The 19477-nt window shown below is 42.2% G+C and overlaps 1 protein-coding gene across 1 annotated transcript in view; it reads right to left on the bottom strand.

The window, feature by feature from the left end:
- Positions 1-3777: 3777 nt before the first annotated feature.
- LOC117822148 overlaps positions 3778-19477 on the bottom strand; it is a 28140-nt gene continuing 12440 nt past the window's right edge. The window contains exons 22-28 of the mRNA XM_034696817.1: positions 18595-19230; positions 17408-18142; positions 12199-13999; positions 10273-10449; positions 6358-6534; positions 6172-6218; positions 3778-6017 (exon numbers count right to left, since the gene is read on the bottom strand). Of these exons, the coding sequence (XP_034552708.1) occupies positions 5359-6017; positions 6172-6218; positions 6358-6534; positions 10273-10449; positions 12199-13999; positions 17408-18142; positions 18595-19230 (4232 nt within the window). The 3' untranslated portion in view covers positions 3778-5358. The remainder of the gene's footprint in view (positions 6018-6171; positions 6219-6357; positions 6535-10272; positions 10450-12198; positions 14000-17407; positions 18143-18594; positions 19231-19477) is intronic.

Raw genomic sequence — 19477 nt, 5'->3', positions numbered from 1 at the left:
CCTAGAATTAAATTAACAACTCTACAAAACCTCAAAATGTAGGAGGCTTAGCTGCCCCAAACTTCAGATAATGTCATTTTACAAACCACCTTCAATGCATCATAAAATGGCAACAAAACCTTAATCAATCACAGCACCAATGGATTGATTTCGAAGAGCATGAATGCCAAGAACTCTCACTGGCAGAATTACCATTTCTATCTCCATCACTCAAAAACACAATTGCTTCAAGAACAGCAACTGGTGGAAACTTAAAGGTGACATATCACGCTTTTTTCATCAATATATATTGGTCTAAGAGGTCCCCAAAACATGTCTTTAAAGTTTATGCTCAAAAAAACACCTTGAAATCAGATTTTGGCATGCCTGAAAAACACTCTTCTTCAGTCCTGTTCAGAACGGTCTGTTTTCTCTCTGACCACGCCCCCTCAGGAAGTGGATGTGGCCTCGGCTCTCCAGCACGTTGATCTAATGTTTACATGTTGGCTGAACATACACGGCTGCTCAGAGATCATGTTACTTCAACCCTCTGAATCTGATCCAGAATCTGATCCTGACGGAGAGGCGCCTGTAGCAGGACCTTTCTGAATGATTGGTCACAGATTTAGTGTTTCTTGTTGTTTTATTTATCAGTATATCGACATGTGTCTTGGTACACAGCTATAAACATGTAGCTATGTGGCTATGCTAACTAGCGCTAGCACTTATCAATGATAAATAAAAATCATCCACTAGATCTTCAAATCTGCAGACGTGGGGAGTAAAACCGACCTTTGTGTTTATTAAGACAGCCTACAACTAACATGCCTCCCTCCTAAGCTCCTTGTTAGCACACATGTGTGCAGGTAATGAAAAACAGATGGGGATTCAGTATTATTTTATACAGTCTATGGGCTGAACAAGCTCTGAGCTCTGACTCCGTGACAGACCGGATATTGTTGTTACGTAACAAAAACACGGAAGTCTGAAACGGCTCGTTTCACACACATTTACAGAAAGGTGGAGAAATCAGAACAGGGGCAGAATGGATTTCTTTCATTTTCGGGGGGTTTGTAGACATGCCAGGGAAACATATTTCAGGTAGAGAACCATTAAAAAGTCCATTTTGCATGATGTGTCACCTAATGACTGGACAACCAATGTCTCCAAACAAATTCACCCCAATATGACATAATCCAGACTTCCTTATCCATAACAAACCAATAATATTCAGCAAATGGAAAAATCTCAGCATTACACATCTAGAGCACATATTCGAAAGTAACTCAATAATACAGTTTCAAGCCCTTAAAGACAGTTATAATATCGGTGGCAGCAGCTTCCTACAATACTCTCAACTAAAACAGTGTCTCAAAGATACAATCAGCCTGCAAGATAACACTCTGGATTGAATGCACAGCTCAAACAATTCATTAAAGAAATAAAATAAAATCTCCAAAATTTACAAGATCATATTACAAATCGACAAGATAACTCTACTAACCACACACTGGGAAAATTACCTAGCTAGGCAAATCTGCAGTAACACTTTCTCAATGTCCTCCAATTCCAATTTACAGCTTATACAGTACAAAACCTTACACAGAATACACTACACACAACAGAAAATGTTCAAAATGGGTTTTATTGACAACAGCAGCACATGCAAATACTGTATCTTCAACACAACTGATAATTACTTTCATGCCACCTGGCTCTGTCCACCCGTCCAGCAGTTCTGGAAAATGGTCACTACACAATTCTCCTCCACATTAAGCTGCAGCCTTCCAGTTGAACTGCCACCTGAGGACATACAGTCAACTTGGATCGCCTTAATAATCACCAAGAAAACAATCCTACTCATCTGGAAAACAGGCCTAACCTTTCCTTATCTCACTGGCTCAACAGATCTTTGCTTTGTTAACTCAAAACAAGCTTGTTTGTTTTTTCAATTCAAAACTTCCAGGATCATGTCAATATATAGATGAAGTATCAACCGCATGTTATCTACCCTCTTTAAAATGCTTTCTCATTATTTTGACATTTTATGGAGTCTATCTCCTATCGTACTGCTTGTGTTAACTTGGTTCTGACTTCATATGGTTTATTTCATTCAGGAGGCGAGTGCTTTAACATGTTTCAGTAATCTTACACTCAGTGGTGGACAGTAACAAAGTACATTTACTTAAGTACATGTTTTGAGTATCTGTACTTTACTTGAGTATTATTTTTGGGGGGAACAAATCTCATCCTTTTGACTCCTCTACATTTCTATCAGTGCTCTAGTTACTCACTACTTTATCTTTGAAGTCAGGTGATGAATCTTTTTTTCTGAAATCAGATCCCAAAGACCGTAAACTGTTGGTGTCCTTGTGTTTGGTTTGTATCAGTGGTGTAGCCGTACCTGGGTTGAGCGTAGATCAAACGTTCTTCAGATCAGTGCGTTCATTTAGTCGTGGTGATGATGGCTATGACTGAGAAGGATGATGATTCTCTACCTGAGCACCACGGCCATATTTTAAACCCACGTTTGAGGTTTTGAAATAAAGAGTGATTGTTTGTATTGTTGTAAATCTCTGATCTGTTTACCACACAAACTTCATCACAGCAACAAAACATTAAAAAAAAAAGTAGCTTGTTCAGTGACAGACTTCTTCACCTGCGGTGTCTCACGGAGAAATACCGCAGGTCTTTTCTTCCTGCAGTGGTCAGACTATATATACTATATACTATATATATATATATGTGTGTGTGTTGTAAGATATGCTTATTTTTTACCTCTTTAATTTTAATTATAATTGCTAATAACTTTTTAATAATTGTTACTTTATAGTCTCGTTTGATTTATTTATTTATTTATTTTGCACTGTCTACTTTGCTACTGTGACACTTGAATTTCCCCATTGTGAGATGAGTAAAGGACTATCTTATCTTATCGTATCTTATCTTATCAGCATCTAACCTGAGGAAGCATGTGGAGGTCTGGAGCTAACACACTGCTTTGATTCCAGAGGAACATTGTAAACTTGTCTGTGCTTGTAGTAACTTAGTTTATATTTCATGGTAGACTTTGTAGATATGAAATCATGTTTTCTAGATAAACAGAACGGCGCAGAATGTTCACCCATGCATTCTTGATTGACCTCATGCTTTGTGAAAATATGTTTAGAGATATTTTAAAAAGTACTTTGAATACTTCAGTATTTTTAAAAACAAGTACTCCAGGACTTTAACTCAAGTCAGAATCTGACTGAACAACTTTCACTTGTATTGGAGTAATGTTTGACCAGGAGGATCTATACTTTGACTTCAGTCATGAAGACGTGGACTTTGTCCACCACTGATTATTTGACATTTCAAAATATCACATCTCAGGCTTTCTGTCACGTTTGGGGTGCAGATTTTAAATAAAAAGATTTTAATCAACAAAACGTACTTAAATGTCCAAAAACGAAATCCAAACAGTAAACGCTGGAAACACACAGAACACAGGAGAGACGAACAATGATCCAACCCAGGACAGGGGAAACAGAGGAACTAAATACACAGAGTAATCAACACAGGTGTGAACACAGGACACGTGAGACTAATGAAATTAGGGAAACACACAAGGTCAGGAAGTAAAACTAAAGTGGAAACAGGGATCAAGAACTATAAAATAAAACCACAACAGATGAGACAAAGAAACACAAGAAAATACAACAAGAGACATGGATCGCTAAAGACACAAGGAAGACAAAGGACAACTAATGCAGAATAAACACGGGGAGGAACCAAGGCATGAAACACAAGGAAAACTAAATATCAACTCATGACTTTTATTAGAAATGTTAACATCTGAACAACTTCAAGAGCTTATATATTTAAACATACAGCAAATATTTCTCATTTTTAGAATGCCCTACATATAAACAAAAAATGATACCTTTAGATACACCATGTGGTCAGTTATGAAGTGTCAAACATGACATGTTTAAACATCGATGACAGTTGGATGAGTTTTTGCAGCACTGACATTTGTGGTCAAAATGAACAACATTTGCAAACACAATTCACATCTATTACTTAACAAGACTTTGATGTAATGGTACTAAAAATGACACATTCATAGATACTGATTATTATATGTTTCAAATTGTGTTAGGATCAGTCAAACAATGAGCTTCCAGTAGCCTAAACATTTTCAGTTTCACAAAATGGGTGTTTGGACAATACTCCTGAAACCAGAAGAGTCGTGCATGTGTGTGTGTGTGTGTGTGTGTGTGTGTGTGTGTGTTATAAATGTAATGCTCAAACAACCTTTGCACTAGAGAGACCATTACCTTGTAAATGGTAAATGGACTTGTACTTCTATATCTCTTTTCTCTCTGAGCACTCAAAGCTCTTTTACACTACTCGTCACATTCACCCATTCACACCACATTCACTCACTGATGGTAGAGGCTGCTATAGTAAGGGACCATCAGTGTTAGATAATCTCATTCATGCACATTCACACACCACTGAACAACAGAGGGAGCAGTTTTGCGTTCAGTATCTTGACACTTCAGCATGTGACTGCAGGAGCTGGGATCAAACCGCCTTCCGATAGGTAGACAACCGACTCTACCCTCTGAGCCACAGCCGCCCTGCTTGTGTGGTGAAAAGTGAGGAGCGTATTTCACAGGTGCTCATACATCTGGTAAGTCCACTTATCTCAAAGGTCCAACTCCAAGAACAAAAATCACTCCTGGCAATTTAGGCAATAAAAGATGATGCTATTGCACCCAAAGGGGGCTACAGGTAACATTAAAACAATAGACTGTATAAAATATAGACGTAGCATCCATGACGTCTCCCATCTGTTTCTGAAGTGCTGTTTTGAGGCCAATCGGCGGCGGCAGCCATATTGCTGCTTTCAAGCGATTGTGAGGTAAAGAGGCGGGCTTTGAGCCTCCTAGCCAACAGCTTATGTGTTCCTGCCTGTCAATCAAGTCAGCTGTGCCTCTCATTGGAAGACTCGTAGAAAAAAGACTCGCATTAGAAAAAAATCCCCCCCCCCCCCGTACAGTGTGTGCCGATCGAGAAATGAGCTATCCATACTACACTCGTCTTTTGAACCAAGGTTGTAAACATGTTTATTTCTGCTGTAAAGATCGGCTTTTTTGAATTGGTGTGTAGGTTGTGCTCCAGGATTTAGAAAACTGTAGAAACAAACTGCAGACATCGGAGGCTGTAGTGGTATCAGTGGAGGGAGCAGATGTTCACATCCTCCAGCTCTAACAATACTGTTTCTTCAGGAATTGTCATGTTATGTTTTAAGTAATAGTAATGAGATGAAGCAGGTTAACAGATGGGGGCCTTGAATGCAGTGAGATCTTCCTGCGGCTTGAAAGGTATTCACTGTTTTTGGGGGCTAGTGGTCACTTGAGGAACTGCAGGTTTTGAAACTTTGGGTCTGAGTTTTCTTGTTGGCTTCTTTTTCACCTCTGGATGTTGAGCCTTGACTTCACTCCACCGAAGAGGGGTTTCGTCAATCTCACAGAGAGTTACAGAGCCTCTCTTAAACCAGAAGCCTGGGTAGACAGGTTCTGTTCTGAACTGTGCTTTGAAGGTGTGTATGAGACTCAGCTCCCCTGATTTGTCACAGTAGTAAGAAAGAGTGCCGGCTTCACAATCCAGATACACTGCTATCTTTTGGGAAAATGGCTCTGTAATATGTTTTTTTGTCTTTCCATGTATGGCAGTGTATCCATCCTGTGAGCAGAGCAGACTCCAGGAATTGTCATTGCACCCTAAGCCACTCTTACTGTCCCATTTTCGACCCACTCCTCTGTATGCCACTGCTATGCCAACGGTCCCTTTCCACTCCACCTCCCAGTAACACAGACCTTTCTGGCCCTCTTTACAAGACACTTGAGACCTCTTGAACCTGTCCGCATTTTCTTCACGTTGCACCTTCTCCTCCACCTTCTTTACAGTTCTCACTTTCTTGTTACCATCAGACAGGACAAGCCTTCTGCTTGCTGTATTTTCATCAAGCGTCAGAACTCCATCATCTGAGGGAGAATCAGAAAACATCGTTCCACATTCAGTAAATGTGCATGTCAGAAAATAAGCCTCACATCATCACACTGAGATACATTTAAATCTTTATCCGGCCTGATATACTGAAGTGATTCTCTATCAGGAACACCCTCGGGATAGACTCACATTTCTTTATCCCTGGCTTTAAACGATGCTCTCCACAGTGGTCCAAGCTGTACAAAAGGGAAGGAGTGTGAATTAGTTTTTTCCTGAGAGGGAAGCTTGACTAAAGAGCTTTTTCGACACAATTTAAATTCCAAACAATTAAAAAAATGTAAACTTAAAAGCACACAACATAACATCATCACCCACCAGAGTGTTTTCAAGCTCATCTTTGGATCCTCAACTATAGCAGAGAGCTTCGCTGCCCCTTTGGCTCCCGGATGGTTGTAACTTAGATCCAGCTGTTTCAGGGAGGAGGCCGTGTTGGACCTGAGTGCTGAGGCCAACGACAAGCATCCTTCCTCTGTCACCTGACAGCCTGACAATCTGCAGACCAAACACGTACAAACAGACACGTACAGACATAGACATGAACACAGGTGAGAGGTATGATGTTCCAGTAGAAGTAGGAGTGCTGGGATCGGGGTCATTGTCCTACACTTCCTCTGCAGCCATCTGTTAGGTTGTTTTAACTAATCTAAACTTTTCTTTAGCCTTACACTCTGACTATGCCATGGTTTAAATGCCAAAATTTGTTCATCATAGTGCCCCCTACCTGCAATCATAATCTTGATAACATAAACCTACCAGTCCTTGGTATCATACAATCGACAAACTGTATGATACCATCTTAGATCTTATTTGAACAGAATATGTTTGAGGAGGGATCCCTCTGGTGAGATTACTAGGCTGCCCTGTCAAAAGCACACAGGAAAGTGTCCTTGATGCATTCACAGAAAAAGTCCTTACCCGGGTAGTCCACTTCCCAACTTAGTCTGTTTACATCCAGTGCGATAGTTTCTATGGTACATCATTTCATACCAGCGGCTTATGGCCTAGCCTCCAGCCTGACTCCAAACCCCCAGGCAACCTGTGAGCCAGCTCTTTAGTGAGCTGAGCCTATCAAACGTCACAGCTTTGTGAGCCTGCAGCCTTCATATCATGATTTTGTAAGCCTTCCTGTGACCCTGTGGCCTAGCTCTGCAAAAGTTATGCCCTAAGTTAGGGTGTAAAGTCCAAACTAGATAATACGTTGAAAGGAGTTACTTTGTAACTTAAGTTCTGTCATCATTTGGTTTTCCCACGGAGCTGTAAGGTTCATCTGAACTAGTAGACCGTAATGTCCAAACTAATCTAAACATTGTTGTAGATATGACGTTTTCACTCAGTTTGAACAATCAGTGAACAGCTTTTTTCTCATTGCCTCTAAACAAGCTAATGGCTAATCATATGTGAACTACAACATACGGTACATTAATATAATGGTACTCTAATGTTGTGCATGTTGTGTACAGCGTCCGCATCACTGCTGATGCTGCCCCGATCCATTTGTCAATCTCGCGCTCCCTCTTCCCCTCAATTGTGAACAAGACCCCAAGATACTTAAACTCCTCAGCTTGGGGTAAAGACTTTCCTCTGACCTGGAGCGAGCAAGCCACCCTTTAACGACTGAGCACCATGGCCTCAGACTTGGAGGTGCTGATCCTCATCCCCGCTGCTTCACACTCAGCTGCAAACTGTCCCAGTGCGAGCTGGAGGTCACTGCTCGATAAAACCAATAGGACCACATCATCTGCAAAGAGCAGAGATGGGATCATAAGGCCACTGAACTGGACACCCTCCGCCACTTGGCTGCACCTAGAAATTCTGTCCATAAAAGTTATGAACAGAACCGGTGACAAAGTGCAGCCCTGGCAGAGTCCAACCCCAACTGGGAACAGATTTGACTTACTGCCGGCAATTTGAACCAAACTCTGGCTCTAACAATACAGAGACTGAATGGCCCGTAGCAACAGGCCATCCACTACATATTTCTGTAGCACCTCTGACAGGATACCTCCGGGGACACAGTCATAAGCCTTCTCCAAGTCCACAAAGCTCATGTGGACTGGTTGGGCAAACTCCCACGCCCCCTCCAGCACCCTCACAAGGGTATAGAGCTGGTCCAGTGTTCCACGATCAGGACGAAAACCGCATTGTTCCTCTTGCATCTGAGGTTTGACCAACAGCCTGACTCTCCTCTCCAGTACCCAGTATTCCTTCCACCGCGCGACTACACTCTCAGTCGTAGTCAGCAGCTCCCCATCCACACTGTAAACAGTGCGAACACAGGGCCGCTTCCCCTTTCTAAGCCATCGGACAGTTTGCTAGAATTTCTCCGAGGCAGACTGAATGTCTTGTTCCATAGCCTCACCAAACTTCTCCCACGCCCGAGTTTTTGCCTCTGTGACTGCCAAGGCTGCGGATCTCTTGGTCCACCAGTAGCTGTCAGCTGCTTCCGGTGTCCCACGACCTGTAGGACTCCTTCTTCAGCTTGACGGCACCCTTTACCACGACTAACAGCAGCAACCTTGCGTCCGCAGCTCCGGACAGCAGCCTCAGCAATGACGGCGTTGAACCGGGTCCATTCCGACTCCATGTCTACCGCCACCCTCGGGACATGGTCAAAACTCTGCCGGAGGTGGGAGATGGAAATCAGCCTGACAGGGTCCTCCGCTTGACGTACCCAGCAAACCCTCACTGTCCGTTTAGGTCTGCCAGGTCTGTCAGGCATCCTCCCCTGCCACCTGATCCAACCAGGTAGTGATCAGTTGACAGCTCTGCTCCTCTCTTCACTTGAGTGTCCACAACATGCAGCCGCAGATCAGCAGATACAACTACAAATTCGATCAGTGACCTGCGACCTAGGGTGTCCTGGTGCCACGTGCACTTATGAACACCATTATGTTCAAACAGGCAGGCCGTTCTTCCCAATCATGCCCCTCCAGGTTACGCTGTTATTGCCCACGTGAGTGTTGAAGTCCCCCAGTAGGACAAAGGAGTCCCCAGTTTGGGCGCCTTCAAGCACCCGTCCCAAGGACTCCAAAAAGAGTGGGTACTCTGCACTGCTGTTTGGTGCATAAGCACAAACAACAGTTAGGACCCGTTCCCCGACCTGAAGGCGCAGGGAAACAACCCTTTCGTCAACCGGGGAAAACTCCAACACAGGCAGAGAGCTGAGGAGCTATGAGCAAGCCCACCCCCGCCCTCCGCCTCTCCCCTGGTGCAACTCCAGCAGAGAAGAGAGTCCAACCCCTTGCCAGAAGGCTGGTTCCAGAACCCGAGCGGTGCGTAGAGGTGAGCCTGACTATATCTAGCCGGTATCTCTCAACCTCCCGCAGCAGCTTAGGTTCCTTCCCCACCATGTCCCAAAAGCTAGTTTCTGTAACCAGGGATCAGACCACCAAGGCCTTTGGCTGCTGCCCAATCCCTGTTGCACCCGAACCCTGTGACTCCCCTGCGGGTGACGAGCCCATGGGAAGATGAACCCATGTCACCCATTCGGCTGGGCCACATGGGTGAATGCTCGGCCACGAGGCGCTCGCTTGTGGGCCCCAACCCCAGGCTTGGCTCCAAGGTGAGGCTCTGGTGGCCCTCCGGACAGGGTACACTCGTTTGTGGTGTTGTTCATCATCAGGTGTCTCGGGCTGCACTTTGTCTGACCCATCACCTAGGACCTGTTTGCCCTGGGAGACCATACCAGGGACAATTGACCCCGACAACATAGCTCCTAGGATCAATAGGGCACTCAAACCCCTCCACCACATTGCAGTGTTGACCCATGGAGGACCCATCTCTGCTTCTCCTCATCCTTCAAATGATCCCGTCTTTGAAAACAGTGCACCATGACAACCAATCTGTTACAAATGACTTTACTCAGACCTAGGTGTAAAATTTAAGATGCAAATTATTTCTACCTGGTAACTATCGCAGCTGATACAACGCACAAAATGTTAGTAGAGTGTAAACTCCATCCTAAATTAGAAATTACGTTCAAACTAGGCTACGTTTGAATTTACACACAGCTGGTGCAACCCAGTGCTGGTCTCTAGTCAAAGGCCCAGCTGGCGTATGACCCCAGTTCCCAGCTGCTGGAATTGAACCAAGAGGGCTAGAATAAGATTAACCCTAATCCATCACCATCTCCAATCAGTATTTAAAGTTGGGGTTTTTTTGCACTTTGGAATACCTTAACATAAAAGCCCCACACCCTGTTGTGGGACAGTAAATGTAATGCACACTTACCTGAGAATCTCCAGCTTGCAGTGTAAACTGCTCAGGCCTTCAGCAAGATGCTTCACACCTGCATCCAGCAGGTCATTATGACTCAGGTCCAGCTGGGTGAGGTTACAGGATGCAGAGGTGAGGATTGAGGATTTGAGACCCTCACAAGATTCTGTAGAGAGCTCACACCAACTTAGCCTGTGAAAACATCTATAATCAGAAGCTCCACCAAAAACAGCCACAGTGGAAAAGTCACCAGTAAAGCGTCAACAAAGGGATCCCTTAATGCAAGCACATTTAATCCAGAACGGCCAAAGTTAGAAACTAAACATCAAATGCTGTTGCACTGGTGACTGTATCTCCTGCTTTGTCCCCTGGCTAAGGGAATGTGGAAGGACATTGAGAGATCATGCATTTGTTGCTACTCTCCCATCCCATTGGATGTGGTGCAGTCTATCATAAAATTGTTCCTTGCTAAAGTTGACAGATGAGGACAGGGCTGAGTGCAAATGTTAACAGACAGCTGCTGCACAGGCTAAGTCAAAATCCTAACAATGACAGGCAAAAAACAGATGTGGGGAGAGCCACAGAGCCCCGAGGCTCCATGAAAAAAGTAAAATGCTCCAGATCTTTGAAAGATATATTTATCTTTATAACAAGCTAACAAAGTTGAATAAGAGGCTTAAAGGGATTTTCTAAGTGGGATCGTATGATTTACAGTACGCTATTGCTCCTGGTAGCCACAATGAGTGCCAGTGAGCTCTTCCCCTTTAATGAGAAAATTCCCTGAGGACGGGCCGGCAAGCTAGGCTACAATTCTCTGTGGACGGGGCCGCATATTTCACGTAATTTCGCCAAAGTTAAGAAAATATGGTCCAGGCACTCATCACGGTGCAAATGCATGTACCAGTAGAACAAATTGGAGCTATTCAGTTTGCCGTCAGAAACCTCCTTTGTTTTGGCACTATTTTCAGACGCACCTCGCAGACTGGTGCATGAGCACGGATACACGCCAATCAGCTGCTTGGATCAACAAGCACGTAGCATTTTTAGCAGACACTTTTAGAGTGAACAAAAACTACAAACTGCAAAAATGAGTGATTCTGACAGCGACGATGACATGTCATTTACTGTGGACACAAGAGGATTTCTCTATGAACCAGAGTTTACAGAGGAAGAACTCCAGATGCAGACCCAACATACCAACAAAGAATAGAGGGGAGAAAGTTCTGTGCTAACGAGTGAGCAGGAGAGATCCCACGTTACCTGGTGGTGCCGGTGTGTAAACTGTGAGCTCATGCCAATGAACCCAGAGAGCTTCTGCTGTCAGGAGAGGGACTTAGTGACAACAATACTTCAGGACCTTTCTGAATCAGAGGACACCAGCGGCTCACATACGGCTCCAGTCTGCATCACTCATCATCCAGAGTTCCCTGCCTTACAGGAGGTTTGCTTGTTTGAACAGCCGGGATAAAGACAGGAATGTACCATCTTTTAAAATAGCAGAAAAGTGAGTTTAATTCACTCTGAAGACCGATACCGCGATTTGATCCTGCTACGTGCTTGTTCATCCAAACACCTGATCGGTGTGTATCCGTACTCATGGAGAACACCGGTCTGCGAGCTGCGTCCGAAAATAGTGCCAAAACAAAGAGGGTTTCTGACAGCAAATTTTTTGCTACTGGTGCATGCATTTGCACCGTGATGACTTCCTGGACCATATTTTCTTAACTTTGGCGAAATTAGGTGAAATAGGAGGCCCCGTCCACAGAGAATTGTAGCCTAGCTTGCCGGCCGGTCCTCAGGGAATTTTCTCATTAAAGGGGAAGAGCTCACTGGCACTCATTGTGGCTAACAGGAGCAATAGTGTACTGTAACTCATACGACCCCACTTCAAAAAAACTGAAATATCCCTTTAATTATGAGAGAGAATTAAAAAGTACTTACTGTGCAGTTTTGGCGACTTTGACCACTGGCATCATTCCTAGAAGTACTTGCTCTGATTTCCGGTACTTTTTCAGATCAAACACATCAAGGTTTTCATCTGAAGTCAGCAGCACAAAGGTCAGAGCTGACCACTGGGATGTGGAGAAGTTTTCAAATGTGGCAGAATCTGAGTGCAGGTACTTTTTGACTTCATCTACAAGGGTCTGGTCATTCAGCTCATTCAGACAGTGGAAAAAATTGAAATTCTGATCAGCATCACTCTTTTCTTCTCTGATCTTTTCTTTGATGTATCTAATCGTTTCCTCATTGATCTCTTTGTTATTTTCTGTCTTCTTCAGCAGCTCTCGAAGAAGTTTCTGATTTGTCTCCAAAGACAGGCCGAGCAGGAAGCGGAGAAACAGATCCCAGTCTCCATTTTTGCTACCAAGGGCCTTGTCCACCGCTGTCTTGTAGAATTCTGATCCAGGCAAGTCTGCGACCGTTGAAGGAGGCTCAGTGAGCAGGTTTTCACTTCTGTCATTGAATGTGTGAAACACATAAAACGATGCCAGGAACTCTTGAATACTCAAATGAACAAAGCAGAACAATTTCTGTTGGCACAACCCTAAGCCTTCTCGTTTAATCTGAGTGAACATGCCTGAAAAGACTGCAGCCTTGGTGATGTCAACACCACTCCCTGTCAAGGTTTCTTCAGTGAAGACAAGGTCTCCCGTCTGTAGCCCTTCAAAAGCCAACTTCCCAAGAGAAACAACTGTGCTCTTGTTCCTCGTGTTCCAGCATGAGTCATTCTCACAAGTTTCATTCTCCACACTTGTCTCATCTGTGCCATACTTCACATTGGCCTGCCGGCATTGTAACAGAAGGAAGTGTATGTACATGTCAGTCAGAGTGCTGGGCATCTTACCTTCTTCTTTTCTTTCCACAAAGTCCTCCAGCACTTTTGACGTGAGCCAACAGAAGACAGGGAGGTGACACATGATATAAATAGTCCTCGAATTCTTGACATGTGACAAGATTTTCTCAGCCAAATCCTTGTCATCAAATCTCTTCTTAAAGTACTCCTCCTTCTGCTCGTCATTGAATCCTCGCACCTCTGTAACCCGGTCAACTTTATCAGCAGGGATACTGTTGGATGCTGCAGGTCGGGAGGTGATCCAGATTTGAGCTTTAGAAAGCAGATTGCCTTGGATGAGGTTTGCAAGCAGAACCTTCACTGAGGTTTCCTGTTTCATATCTTTGCATCTGTCGCTTTCATTGAAGACGAGATCCAGGCGACATTCATCAAAACCATCCAGGACAATCAGGATCTTATACTTGTCGTAGTCTTTTATTTCTGATGTTATCATTCCTGGAAAGAAACTGTGGAGAAGTCCTTCCAAGCTGTGTGTTTCTTCTTTTCTCAAATTCAGCTCCCGGAAAGAGAGTGGAAACATGAAGAAGATGTCCGTGTGGGAACTGTCCTCAGCCCAGTCTAGCATGTATTTCATCGTGGCAAATGACTTTCCAATGCCTGCCATTCCTGTCGTCAGCACCGATCTAATGTGTTTATCTAGTGATCCAGGTTCGAAGATGGCGTGATACTTGATGGATGTTTCTTGTGGCTTGAACTTTGCTCCTTCAATCTGCCTGGCCTCATGCTGAAGTTCCACCTCTCCTCTCTCGCCCTCTATGATGTAGAGGTCTGTGTAGATGTCATTGAGAAGAGTAGAGGTTTTCTGCATGTCTATCCCCAGTGCCACATGGGTAAACTGCTCCTTCAGCTGATCTTTGAGTGCCCACTTACTTGCAAGATCAGTCTTATCTGTAAAACAAATATTACAGGGAAAACAAGCCAATTAATGTTTTAACAGGAGAGGGATAATTAAAGTGCAGTTTATAAAGTACAATCCACCATCCAGCATCCAGATTATTTTGTAGTTTGTGTTTTAAGCATGGCTTCTGTTTTACTTAGCTAGTGTGAGATAAAAGACACGAGAAGTCAGTGTAAAAAAAGGCTGAACAATCACTCAGGCCATTTGAAATAGAAATGTGATTTCTCTACCTTTTCATTCTGCTTTGATTTCATAGCAGCTGTTTATTTGGGACATGTGGATAATTTATTTAATCCCTCTTGATAATACATTAACCTTCTCTGCTGACTGTCAGCGACTGAATAAATGCGTTATATGTTACATGCTGTGCTGTGTGTTTGTTTTGTTGCCAGTCTCTCTCAGGTGCTAAACACCTGAAGCCACTGATCAGGACCAGAGGGCTTTGGGCAGCGTGTGTGAGTGCATGGTGGACATCACTCTTTCATTGAACGGGGGCGTTATCATAGTGTTGTAGTTTAAAAGTGTTTGGATTTTGTTCAAGAAAGACCAGCTTCTTCTTTGTTCATGCTTTTGACAGAAGCTTTGTTTTGAATAAATGCTTAGAGTTTGCTCAAACTCAGTTCCCTCCTTCTCTTCCTGGGTTTGATTCTTATTTACCGCCCTTCATCCCCTAACATCTTTGAGGAAGATAACATTGTGGAAATAATTGGCATGAGAGAGGATCAGAGGATGATGGCTCTTTCTTGAAATAAATGAAATGCAATTCTGATCCAATTGTTGCTTTACTGCAGTTGTGAATCTCTGTTTTATGACTATATATATACATATATATATATATATATATATATATATATATATATATATATATATATATATATATATATATATATATAAGCCGTTCAGGAAATAATATATGGAAATGGAAATAATATATGGAATGAAGTCTGAATATATTGCATGAAACTCGATATATATATGGAATGAAAGTCTGAATATATTGAATGAAACCCGATATATATGGAATGAAAGTCTGAATATATGGAATGAAAGTCTGAATATATGAAATGAAGTCTGAATATATGGAATGAAAGTCTGAATATATGGAATGAAAGTCTGAATATATGGAATGAAACTTGATATATATGGAATGAAGTCTGAATATATGGAATGAAAGTCTGAATATATTGAATGAAACTTGATATATATGGAATGAAGTCTGAATATATGGAATGAAAGTCTGAATATATTGAATGAAACCCGATATATATGGAATGAAGTCGGAATATATTGAATGAAAGTCTGAATATATTGAATGAAACTTGATATATATGGAATGAAGTCTGAATATATTGAATGAAAGTCTGAATATATTGAATGAAACTTGATATATATGGAATGAAGTCTGAATATATGGAATGAAAGTCTGAATATATGGAATGAAAGCTAAAATAAGTTATCTGAATACACCACTTATAATCGTATTGTGTCATTGTAATCAAAGAGGCAGTCAGATGATGCACACAGGTATGAGCTCCACCTGTTAACATTAAACAGGAAGCTACATTATCACAATTCATAACAAAAGTTAGTTAGCGAGCCAGAGCACTGAACCACCTGAATAAATAAGGGGCACTATCTTTAGCTTCTGTAGAAGTGTGTAACCTGTGATATTTAATATTTTCACATGTTCATTGGCTTACTACCCTGCTAAATGCTTCTGCAGCCCACTGCTCCGTGTTCCTTTTGTCTGTCTGTGCAGACGGTCCGATCATCATATTTGAATGAAACCAACTTAATAGAGAGGAGGTGTGGGTTTCTTTTCCTATACAGATTAACTAAACAGCACATGCATTACCCAAGGGGTTGATAACCCCTTCTTTAAATAAAATTTAAAACATCTTGTGCCTCCCTCATGGTTGCATTACTAAAAGCAACGTCTAACCGGAAACCTGCATCACATCCCAGGAACACAAGATGGTGCAGGCCAAACATTACGTCTTTTTTCATTCAATATATTCAGACTTTCATTCCATATATTCCCAGTTTTATTCAATATCTTCAGACTTCATTCAATATACATTAATTTCCTGAACGGCTTGCCATAATACATATATATATACACGCACATATATATATATATATATATATATATATATATATATATATATATATATATATTTATATATATATTAGGGGTGCAACGATACACTAAATCCACAGTTCGGTTCGGTTCGATACGTTTTTGTCACGGTTCGATACGTTTTCGATACAGAAAAAGAGAAATTTCCATGACTTTTTTTTTACTTGTAGTTTATTGAAATTACCAATATTTGTTTCAGCTCAAAAGCACAGTTTTTAAATTAAATTAAATGTATCAGGGGCAGCTATACCTGACACATGTTCTGCTGTGCATGGGGGGGTTGCGCGCGCGTGTGTGTGTCTGTCTGTCTGCGTGCGCGATAGAGAGCAGAGGAGAATTGTGAAAGCGCGACCATGTAGAGACAGAAATGACATCCCGTCATGTAAATAAGATAAATAACATGATGATATTTAGTCTGTTACATAAAAGAACAAGGTATAGACCTGATCTATGAGAGAGGGGACCTTAAATCACTTCTGCTTTGACTTCCAAGGGGGGGGGGGGGCGGGACCCGACGGGTGCGCCCCCGATGTAACGGCAGGAAAACACTGTCCGGTATCAGGCTGAAGTCTACAGAGCATACAGTATAAGACCACAAGTAATGCATAAACGCACTTTAAAAACATATCATCCAGACTAGCATCACTAGAGGACCATGGAACAACTCTGCTCTGCAACCAAAGCGGATCACTCGTGCTTCCCTCTCGTGCGGGCGGGCGCTCACACACACATACGTGAACATATGAACCCAGCAGACCGTTGTGTGGTGAAATATATATTTCCATATGAAGCACAGTTAAAACAAACGTGAGCAGCTTGGACTGAATGAATGTGGGAGGAGCGCGCAGTTCAGTGGACCTGCGCTCCACAATGCAGCCCGGAGGAGTCGAGCGCAGATCCACTGAACTTTCAGCACAGAGCGCCTCGTCAGAAGTTGATCAAATAAATATAAAATTGCGTATCATTCGGTTCATAGGGTGTACCGAACCGTGACCACTGTATCGAACGGTTCGATACAGATACATGTATTGTTGCACCCCTAATATATATATATATATATATATATATATATATAATTAAAGGTGCTCTCCCATTTAGCGGGGACCAGTGGAACAGACGTACCTCAGCTGGCCTTTATATATATATATATATATATATACATATATATATATATATATATATATATATATATATATATATATATATATATTTACACACACACAGATATACTGGAAAATGGAATGCGTGGTTAGCTTACATCTTATTTCCGTCCTCCTGTTCACACAGGTAACAGGAAGCTGATGGACAGCTGGTGGTCTGGAGGTGATCCAGAGCCGGGCAGAAGGAAGCAGGGTTCCTTTGATGAGGCTCGTCAGTATCACGCTCACTGAAGCTGGCTCTCTGACATCAGTCACTGCGTCATTGTTGTCAAAGTCAAGAGCAGGTTCAAAAGCATCCAGTCCATCCAGGACAAACAGAACTCTGAGCTGTTCATAGTTCGAGATCACTATTTGTTTAGTTTCCATGAAGAAATGATTGAGTAACCCCAACAGGCTGACCTTTTCTTCTTTCCTCAAATTAAGCTCATAGAGGTTCAGCGGAAAAAGAACTGCATTTTCATCTGTGCCTCCTTCCCAAAAAGACATCACTCTATCTCTTAACCGAGTATAAAGTGACCCTTCGTTAGCCCACTCTTTGATGAATCTATTCACATGGAACGATTTTCCAATACCAGTCACTCCAACAGTCAGCACATTCCTTATTTTTGTTCCACTTTTCTCTTTGAAGATATCAGATACCGCATTCACTTGAGTCACTGATGTTACCACTGTACTCTTGTCTTTCTCTTCATCATTGGTTTCACTGCTCTTCTCCTCCTTCATGATGTGTTCTGTGTCTTTTTGGTTGGAATGAGTGATGTCTCCATCTTGAATGGTTTCTCTAAATCTTTGTCTGAGGGTTGATATCAGCTTCTTCCGGCGCTCTGAGGTCTCTGATAATGAATATGAAGTTCAGCATTAATAGAGGATGCAACATGTATACACTTCTTCATCACAAACAATTACCTACTTGCTAAGTAATACCAGAACCAAAAGTAATGTTTCAAATAGTTCAGTTTTGTGGAAATGATTTACTGTATATGAAAAATAGATGACACCTCTCTAACTCCTCCTGTTGTTCATGAATAAAGCTAACAGACCCGTACCACAGGTGTTCACATTTCAGGAGTCAGAGTCTGCTCCGAATGTTTTGGCGTCACATTTTCAGACTTGTAATGTCATCTGTGTTTTTATACTGTCTGATTGAAACGGATTTCTACTTCTATGAAGCCCAGTACAGTTTGTTTTCACTTTTCAAAACTAAATATATAGTATATATAAATACCAAGAATGAAAGGGGACACAGATCACTAGCATGAATGTTCGATACGTCATACTTTCATACCTCGACACTCTGTCACTTTCAGGATATGTTCAGGAGGAATCTTCTGGGCTCCTGAGGGTTGAGTGATGATCCAGATAACAGCAGAGGGAAGCAGCTTCCCTCTGATCAGGTTTGTGAGCAGCACATCCATGGGGGCCGGCTTTTCCACATCATTCAGGTCCTCATTCTTTTCAAAACTCAGAGGAAGTTCACATTTTTCCAAACCATCGAGGACAAAGAGTATTTTGCACTTGTCATAATCGCAAACTCCAGAGATTTTCTCTGGGTTCAGAGAATGCTGAAGCAGATCTCTCATGCTCTGATCTTTATCGCTCTTTGATTTCAGCTCAGGGAAATGAAATGGCACAATAAAGTCTATGTCTTTGTTGGATCTTCCTTTGGCCCAGTCCACCATGTGCCTCATTGTTTGGTGTGTTTTGCCAACACCAGGGACTCCCTTCATTAGCACTGTTCGGACCCTCTTCTTCTTTGAATGATGAAATAAAGCATCCATAGAATGTACTTTATCTTCTTTGTTATTGGACGCATCAGTCACGTAGAGTTCTGTTTCAGTTTTCTGTTCTTCCAGTTTGCTCTTGTGCTGATGGAGGAGTCTTCTCTTCAGGTCTGCTGTGAGTCGTTGTTTGACTACTCTGTCTAAAGAAAAGACAAAGACAATGCAGAGAAATTAGAATACTTTCATTCAAATTATTTTTACTCATTTAAAAAAAACCGGCAACTGCATGAATTTTTACAACCTCATTCAGATTTTTTTTTCTGTGTTCTTGTTGCTCTTATGGCATGAAAACTCAAGATTTAAACTTTTCTTTTTTAAATAATTTTTTTTCAAAGAGATTTTCATATGTCCACTGGAGTGGACACCATGCGTTCTGGTTTACGACTG

This window comes from Notolabrus celidotus, chromosome 11 (assembly GCF_009762535.1).
Source record: "Notolabrus celidotus isolate fNotCel1 chromosome 11, fNotCel1.pri, whole genome shotgun sequence".
Taxonomy (NCBI): domain Eukaryota; kingdom Metazoa; phylum Chordata; class Actinopteri; order Labriformes; family Labridae; genus Notolabrus; species Notolabrus celidotus.
Note: the sequence above shows the minus strand (reverse complement) of the source record. Positions and strands in the feature narration are given on the sequence as shown.